Source organism: Selaginella moellendorffii, unplaced genomic scaffold, assembly GCF_000143415.4.
Source record: "Selaginella moellendorffii unplaced genomic scaffold, v1.0 SELMOscaffold_5, whole genome shotgun sequence".
Classification (NCBI taxonomy): domain Eukaryota; kingdom Viridiplantae; phylum Streptophyta; class Lycopodiopsida; order Selaginellales; family Selaginellaceae; genus Selaginella; species Selaginella moellendorffii.
The window spans coordinates 126,993-136,459 of record NW_003314266.1 but is presented as its reverse complement, the minus strand read 5'-3'; the positions used below and the strand labels follow the sequence as shown (position 1 = coordinate 136,459).

The 9,467-nt window shown below is 46.1% G+C and overlaps 1 protein-coding gene across 1 annotated transcript; it reads left to right on the top strand.

The window, feature by feature from the left end:
• Positions 1-7,276: 7,276 nt before the first annotated feature.
• Positions 7,277-9,464, top strand: LOC9655016 (elongation factor 2; the record flags this gene model as incomplete). Its single annotated transcript, XM_024669665.1, has 5 exons — positions 7,277-7,477; positions 7,816-7,891; positions 7,947-8,117; positions 8,191-8,812; positions 8,879-9,464. Coding segments are annotated over exons 1-5 (1,656 nt in total), but the record flags the coding sequence as incomplete, so codon positions are not given.
• Positions 9,465-9,467: the final 3 nt, after the last annotated feature.

Sequence of the window (9,467 nt, the reverse complement as noted above, 5' to 3'; positions counted from 1 at the left end):
AACTAGAGCAAACTAGACTATCAAATGTTAATTTTAATATGTGGTGTGATTTCCTTAAGCAATTAACAGAGTTAAACTTGATACCTCTTTATACCAAATGTAAATTCTTGAATTTAGACCTTCTGAAAGATTAATCAATTCAAATGGAGAAAATGATATTTATTTTGAATTTAACCTAATATTATTCAAACCCAAAGATGTTTAACCTTAAATATCTTAAAACCCTTAATCGATTGAAAACTTATTTATAAATTTTTTGTAAGCCACAAATTTTTCCTTTCCAATTTGCCAGCTTACCTCGTCTATCCGACCAACTCTGCCTTGGCTTGTGCTAAGTTCCCTCGCCAAGGTTCCCGCCTATGGTACCAGCTCCTACTTGGTCTTACTTGGTTTCAGCTACTTACTGCACGAGCAACGGAGTGTTAGCCATCCATTTACGGATTCCCAAATCTCTCCCAATCCCCCTCCCCGGGTTAGACTGGACTTAAGGTTCAGCTACACTCCCCGCAGGCACAAACAGCCAAGCACACCAAGCCTCCAGATTCCTAACACCCCTTGGTACCACAAGACTTGATCATGGGACCCTCTAAATCCCAAGTCTTGGGTGCAGCACTTGCTTCGGGATGTCGGGGCGAAACACCATGGCCTAACGGCCCGGTATGAGTACCTCTACCCCCCCACTTCCATCCTGAAGGGAAGGCCCAAGCCCCTAGGAAGGGTGAGGACCAATGAGCCACAAGGTACTCAAGTGGGGCACCACTCCACCTGAGCCGGGAGCACCACAGTCGGTTTCCCTTTCGGGAGTGGGAGCTGCTCTTGAGCACTTCCCTGGGTGGCCCCTCCGGCACCACTCAGGCCCATGCTCACTCCCACCCAAGGCCCCTTGGCCCCAGTCTCAACCTCAAGTCAGTTTGGAAGCACCACTGGAGAGTTCCTTCAAGACTAGTTCCTGGACCTCACTATCCCTACTATACTTTTGGAACCCCCTACAGCCCCCCCCCCCCTGGGAGACGCACGCTTTGGGCTTTCACCCCTTGACCCGTATTAGTATTTGGACTTAGTCTCTGGCTCGATCTCGGACCCAATTTCGGATCCGACTTCGGATTCGGTCTCGGACTCGATCTCGGACTCGATCTCGGACCCAATCTCGGACCCGACCTCTGACTCGACTTCGGACTCGGTCTCGGACCCGATTTCGGATCTCGGACTCCGTCTCGAACTCGGTCTCGAACGGACTCGCACTCGGTCCCCGAGTCGGTTTCGAACTCGATTCCGGACTCTATCTCGAACTCGGTCCTAGAGTCGGTCTTGGACTCGATCCTCGACTTGGTCCCATCCGATGAACTCTTTGTCATTTCGGTCAAACTTTTGGGGATCCTTTAGCCTACGACATCTCGGGGAGTCGGTTCCTTACACTTTTATAGATTATTTTTCAAATTGCTTTTTTTTTTTGTTGCTTACAAAGCTCTATTCTACATGTAACAAATTGATAGATATATATAAACAAAACACTTCCTATAAGCTTTTGAATTTAGACTTCTTGAAAAATCATATATCCCAATAGTTCAAATGAATAAAAAAACATTTGTTTTGAACTACTTTGTAGAGCTATGGCCAGACAGTTGAAGAATTACATAAAAAACATATTGGATTCATAAAGAATGTGGAGCTGTCCCTACAATGATGGTGATGAATGAGTCATTCTCCTCTCTCTCTCTCTCTCTCTCTCTCTCTCTCTCTCACACACACACACACACACACACACACAGAGAGAGAGAGAGAGAGCTAATTGGGAAGGATTTAGTGCTATACAAGATCAAGTTTAGAGAGCTCAAAGCATGAAGGAGTCTTCCACCTGTAAGAATTTAATAAAATTGGAGCTGATGGTACTATTTTCTTTGGAGTTATAAGATTAAATCTTATCATAAACCTTATAAACCTCAGAGTAGCATTCCAACTCTATTACTTGGGAATGAATCTAATATGCAGGTCATCTAATACAACTTTTCTGTTGCAGATGTTCACTCATCCTTTTCTGGAGCATTTGCTTGGATTCTCCAAACTTTAAAAAGCTAAGGAATTTCTTTCAGGGAATTGGTTTTGAAGGTCATGCTTATTTGAAGCAAAAATGATGATTGGAAGTATTCGTGTACCTCAAGTGGATTGCTGGTTCAGTTGGAATGTTAAGTTGTAAATTGTCTCTTATGAACTTTGTTTTTTCAAAGTAGTGCTTAGTTCCAAAATCTTTTTTCTCTTGCTTAACTCTATATTGTTTATGCCCAGGTATGGAGGAGCTTTGTGAGATACTGCCATGGCTGAGCTCTTTATAACGCACTTGTGAGAAGCCAAAGCAACATAGGAAAACACGTCTACTCGGAGTTGAGCAATGTGACTGATGCCATTGTCGACAGTTGCCTCGCTCTGCTCCCAGAAGCTTGCTAAGGTCCAGCCGCCTTCCTGACTAGCCTGGTCGATCCAGTGAAGAGCCGGGAATTTAATCATAGAGCTCTTTGGCAGAAAGATGATGATTTTTTTTAAGGCGTTCAAGAGCCGAGATGGAAGCTCTTGAGGTGCCAAGGGAGCGGTCAAGTTTGTGGAGATTCCAGGAGCTCTTTTGTCGCAGGAGTTCCCTGAACAAATTGCCGGTGAGCTCTACGATTTTCTAGCAAATCTATGAAGAAATTTTTGTGGCATTATTTGCCTTGATGGCTCATCTCATTTTGTGTCAATGGGATTTTTGGATAGTGAGTTCCTGGGAAATAATGAATTGAATTTTTGTATTGTTTGCCTTGATAGCTCATAGGTTAGTAGCGAAAGGACAATATGACCATGGAAACGCTTGCTTCCATACTTGCTTTAGATATACCAGCACTTCAGAATCGTCCAGAAGCCAATTATCACGCATATATCCTCAAGAGATTGTTTCGAATGCTGCCAAATGCAAACAAGATGAATTAGTATGAAATCTCATCAATGAGAGAATGCTAGAACTTTGCAAGCTCGAGGCTGATGAGAAGGAGATTGAGTAGCAATCTGGAAGGACACTTTACATTAATGTGAAGAAAAGAGTTAGAGAAAAAGAAAATAAGTGGAAGAACATGTATTGTAATTCTATTAGAGGGTGTGATGCATTGGCAAGGCTCTTTTTTTAGAACTCCAAGGTCCTTTCTTGCTTTCTTCTTAGCAGCCAGTGCTTTGAACTGATTGATCCATTTTCTATGTAATTTATGATATCTAATATTTATCATATAAATTATCATGTTTTAGTTCTATTTAGTTAGGTAAATATTAGATAAAAGGCACATTATTTTTTATAAAATCTTGGAATCAGAAACATAAATGCCAAGATATTATTCAATTTTGAATCCTTACAGATTATTCACATGATAACATGGTTATTCTCATGTATTGTATCTCTTAGCTTGTTCTGAAATATTTTAGTCCACTATCCTATCGATAATCTAAATAACATGTAATATATTCTAACATTTTATGTATACTATGTCAGATTTGTAGCATTATTTCTTGATTGAACAATTTTTCTATCATTTTAAAACATCTTTGTAAATTTATTTCTAATTTATTCCAGTGTAGCTGTACTTGGTAAGAAACAAATCTTTAATTAGAAGAATTCTGTTTAAAGTAACCTCACTCCTCTATCACCACTTGAAGCATAAAATGCTCGTTGTATTGCCACAGATTCAGAATGTCGACTTTACGCACAGGAGCTCCACAAGTGTCATTGTTGCCCCCATGAGAAATGGAATGATCAAGCCCATAATCAAATGAAATATTAGCTTCCACCTTTTGTTCTTGTTGAGGAAATGAACTGATTGAGCAGTGCATATATTTGGAATGGTGTGAAGTCCAGTATAGATGATCCATGTTAAAATCCAACCCGGCCAATGACCCTTGAGTGAAATTATTGTGGTCCCGACATTCATCCCTCCCACTAAACCTCCACTAACAAACAAGGTGATGGGTTTGATATCACTCGTAAAATAAATCCACACAATGTAAAGCATCATATTTATCATGCAAATGATGCTAAACATTCCACTGCTCATCTCTGTGATGAAGCAATACCCATACTTGAGTATAGATCCCTGGAAAAGACATTGAAGTATTAGAAAAAAATTAATTCACACAATTTCACATACCTCATTATAACCATAATAGCAATTGTAAAAGCTATTCTCCTTAAGAATAAGACAGTTAACACATAAGAAACCCGTAAGGATCAAAAGTCCGGCAACAAAGTAATCTCGACATTGACTTAAAAACTTTTTTTGTTGTTCAGTAAACACTCTTTCCTTCTCTTTCCACATATCAAACCTTAACTTGGCTTTTAGCAACTCATAATAATGATCGTTATCTTCCATCCAATCAATCTCTCCCTCCATAGGAAAAACTTTTGATCTGTGAGGTTTCCGAAGACACAACTCTCCATGAGATCTGTGCGGTATGCACGCAACGGAGCTCATATCCTTTAACGCCATCTACTACAATGTAAAATCCTTTACAGAAACCTAGATTTATACAATGAATTATCCTTTTTCCCAAAAAGGAGTGGCGGCACGTGGCAAATTGATCTGGAAGTGAAACAATCCACGGGGGATGAGCTCAACACTCTGGGCATCTCATTTGTGCTCCTTGACTACGCTCCTGGCGGTGTCAATCCCCCACACGTCACCTCCATTACCCTCTCAACAGTGTCTCATATCAAGGATATTTTTCTCTCATTCCATGGCAGCAACAATGCTGGCAATTCTCATCACCCTCTTTGCCTTTGCGTGCTCACCAAAACCACTTGTTCACGCTGCATGAGGACATGCTCCAGGAAGTTTGTGTTGCAGACAACAACAGCACTATCACCATCAATGGCAAGGTTTGCCATGGGCTGTATGTAAGTTGTGGAGGGAGGCTTTCAGGGATATATCTCGCTTTGAAGAGCCAGGGTACTTGCCATACGGGTTCCACCCGTATCGCCGCCGAATGCTTTGCTGTTTCCTTGAATCATTCCGCAGTCTGGAAGAGTTTTACTTCATCGCTTCGATCCAGCAGTCTGGGAGGCACTAGTGCGCAACAGCAACCATCTCTTCACGCCGAGGCTCAAAGTCTTGCTTTTGTGTGTCCGAGAAGTAGAACTAGATCTCTCCTTCCTGTCCTTAGCATCTCCGCACCTCGAGGAGCTCTCCATCAGTTCAACTGTCCAATTCAAATCCCTTCCACGCTTGGCGAGGCTCAAGCGATGCATTCTAGAATTTCGGGGCAAAAGCGAGAGTGCCAAGAGAGAATTGGAGGAGTTTGTGAGCACGGGAACGCTTTTGGAGTACTTGTGCTTGCGACTGGTGTGTGCCAACCTCGAGTTACACAACCCCAACATGAACTTTTTGGAGCTAGAGTTTGGCGAAGGCATCTTCACTGTTAATGCTCCAAAGCTCAAAGGTGTGGCGCTGACAAATACGAGGGGAAGATTAGTTCTACAGGGTAATAACCTTGAGAGGCTGCTCCTTGGTTTCTCTTACATAGACAAGGTAGAGGTGATTCCTTCTCCACTCGGTTTTTTACGCACATTGGAAGTAGTGGGAAGTTATTTTTCAGTTGAAGTGCTGGAATCATATTTATGGTCTTTCCTCGGCAAGATGCCGCAGTTGGAATGTCTGAAACTTTTTCCAGGATTTTCATATGGCCAAGAGTCGTTATGCATCATGGAGTTTCTCATGCACTTTCCTAAAATCCGAGAACTGAGCATGAACATGAGCATGTTGAGAGTAACCTTTGCATCTTACTGATCACTCATGCCTTCACTAAATGAATTCGTTTGTTGGTGAGCAGGCATTCAGGAGCAACAAACACACAAAGCTCAACCTCGAGAAGCTCCAAGTTTTGGAAGTCCGGCTGTTGAGTTCCAAGTTTGATGAGCTTTACTTGATGAGGAGGAAGAGGATGCTGTCGAGGAGGTAACAAAAGTTTTGCTAGCAGCGGCACCCAACGTGGGCTTCCGCTTGACTATTCCAGGTATTCTAGTTTTCTATATATCGTTCCTCTAGAAACGCTTGAACTTGTAACACAGAGAATGACACTTACGACGATTCTCCTCCAAGCCCGCTCCTGTTCACTCGTATTGTCCAGCTTTTCGTTCAGAGGAACAAGAGACGTTTCGCATGGCCCCGGATGTTAAACTACTTTCCTGGGTATGAAGATCTACCAACAAGAGTTCCAGATTTGTTCGAAGAGGATGAAACCAAAGGTATTTCTCTTCTATTTCTCACTCATCTCTTTAGAATATCTTTTGTAGGGTTACCGGAACAAAAGGTTTGGATGTAGGATATAACCCGAATGGCCAAGGACTTGCTACAGCTTGCTCAGCCATTGCTTGATGTCCAGCCAGGATCATGCAGTGAAAAGTTTCGAAAAGGATCAGTAAGGACGTTGTCATGTTTTCGCTCAAGAGGATGGCTTTCCAGATGGAGGTGTCGGGGAATGCTTTCGATCCAGCGCGGACAGAGGTCGGATACCGGCCGATTGTCGGTCACTTCCTCGCGGCATTCACCTCTCTGGCTCCAAAGGTTGGAGAGCGCCTCGAAGAGTGCCACGACAATACGGGTGTTGATTCCTTCCAGGATGACAAGAGCGTTGGAGAGTTTGCAAAGAAGTTATTCACCATCTTCATCTTCTTCTTTGTCACCATTGCCATCAACTTTCTTTTCTAGCTTCATCGTAAACTTCTCCATCCTCGTCCTTCCTTTGCTTTTCAACTCGATCAGCATGCTCCAGCGGGCCGTGACTTGTCCGAGTTCTTTCGTCTCGATGAGCAAGCCAAGAGTTTCACGAACGAGGCAGTCCTCCTCCGGATGTATGGACGTGACCGCGCCATCAACCAGCGCATCACTCTGGGAGTTTTGGGTGGAAGAGGCACGGGTGAATGGCCGGACGATGCCTTCGAGATGTTCTACTACGGCTGTGCCGCCGCGGTGCGCAACATACGAGCAGGGAGGATGGACAAGATCCCGTGCATTGCCGTTGGACTCAAATTGTGGGCTTCGGGAGAGATCGATCTGGTGGGTTTCGTCCGGGTCACCGCCAAGAACAAGATCACGAGCTCAAGCGCCGCAGCGTTCAAGTCCCACGTCGAACAGAAGTGCGAGTGTCTGGAGCTGCGAGGCCAAGGCCGCAGAGCCCGCAAGCTTAGGCGAAAGTATCTCCAAAAGAGCGATGGAGCGCTCATCGCTGCTCTCGAGGAGGAGTTCGCGCAAGAACAGCCGAGGCCGCCATGAATCTCGACGAGAAATCTTTCCAAGAGGTGGAGCATCGCTACAAGCCCAGTGCATTCGCAGCCAAGCCATGCAATCTCCTCGTGGGAGATGCCACATATCCGCCCCAATCCTCCACGATGCTGCGGTTTCCACTGGATAGAAACGCAAGGTCTGACGATGGTGACAAAGACCTGGTGTCGGGGATGGCTTTGGAGACCGTGTTCTTGGCTGGAGCTTGAGAATCGTGGAGAAGCTCTCGCGTGATCGTGGCCACAAGGATATGTGCTAGCGCTCTTGTATCTTAAAGAATTTCTTCCATCTCTCAAGAGTTCTTCCATACTTCGTTTTTCTCGACTCAAAGACAAGCGTTATAGGCGGGAAACATACGAATATGCTTTAAATGATGCCTTACTTGTGGCTAAAGAAATAGCTTGAACCATAAATTCGAGCCTTAGGGTTTATTCACTAGGGAGTTTGTTCTTGAGCTTCTTGAAAATGGTGAGCGCCATTTCTTTCTTGCGATGGATCGATGCGCGGCTGATCGATTTCTTTCCAGGCCGAGGAAATGCGGCGGATCATGGACAAGACGCACAACATCCGGAACCTCTCGGTGATTGCGCATGTCGATCACGGTGAGGCGGCGACAAATCTCTGTGTCCTTGTCGATTCTCATGCCCAGGCGCGCAGGGAAATCCACACTCACGGATTCGCTGGTCGCGGCCGCTGGATTCATCTCGCTCGACAACGCCGGCAATGTCCGCATGACCGATACGCGCAAGGACGAGGCGGATCGCGGGATCACGATCAAGTCCACGGGGATTTCCCTCTTGTACACGATGCCGGACGCGGCCCTGAAAGGTAGGTTCTTTCTTCCAGATCGAGGCCGGGATTCTTTCTAAGCAAAGCGAGCTTCTTTCTTTCTTCCCTCAAGATTTCCGGGGGAGCCGCGACGGGAACGAGTACCTGATCAACCTTGTCGACTCTCCCGGGCACGTAGATTTCTCCTCCGAGGTCACCGCGGCGCTGAGGATCACCGATGGCGCTCTGGTGGTGGTCGACTGCGTGGAAGGGGTTTGCGTCCAGACCGAGACTGTTCTACGGCAGGCGCTGGGAGAGAGGATCAAGCCCGTCCTGGTCGTCAACAAGATGGATCGCTGCTTCCTGGAGCTCCAGCTCGACGGAGAGGAGGCTTACCAGACTTTCCAGCGCGTGATCGAGAACGCCAACGTGATCTTGTCGACTTACGAGGACAAGCTTCTCGGCGATGTCCAGGTCTACCCGGAGAGAGGCACGGTGGGCTTTGGGGCTGGTTTGCACGGCTGGGGCTTCACTCTCACGACCTTCGCGAAGATGTATGCGTCGAAGTTTAAGGTGGACGAGAAGAAGATGGTCGAGAAGCTGTGGGGCGAGAACTATTTTGATCCTGCGACAAGGAAGTGGACGACCAGGAACACTGGCTCTCCCACTTGTACGCGTGGGTTCGTGCAGTTCATCTACAATCCTATCAAGCAGATCATCGACATCGCGGTGAACGACCAGATGGACAAGCTCTTGTAAGCTAGATTGTTTCTTCGTTTGTTTCGATAGTCACACTAATAGCTTTGTGTTATTGTGGACAGGCCAATGCTTCAGAAGCTTAACGTTACCTTGAAGGGCGAAGACAAGCAAAAATCCGGGAAAGCTCTAATGAAGCGTGTCATGCAACTGTGGCTGCCCGCGAGCGATGCGCTGCTGGAAATGATCATCTACCACCTCCCGTCACCAGTGGTGGCCCAGAAGTATCGCGTGGAAAATCTCTACGAGGGGCCTTTGGACGACAAGTACGCTGCTGCCATCAGGAACTGTGATCCTAAGGGTCCTCTTATGGTCTACGTTTCCAAGATGATCCCGGCTAACGACAACGGCCGGTTCTACGCTTTTGGAAGAGTCTTCTCGGGCACTGTGGCTACGGGGATGAAAGTGCGTATCATGGGACCGGCGTATGTTCCCGGGGGGAAGACTGACTTGTACGTGAGGAGCGTCCAGAGGACACACATCTGGATGGGAAAGAAGCAAGAAACGGTGGATGACGTCCCCTGCGGCAACAACGCTGCCATGGTCGGGCTGGACCAGTTCATCGTCAAGAATGCCACCCTGACCAACGAGAGTGAGGTGGACGCTCATCCGATCCGGGCCATGAAGTTCTCGGTCTCTCCAGTCGTCCGGGTT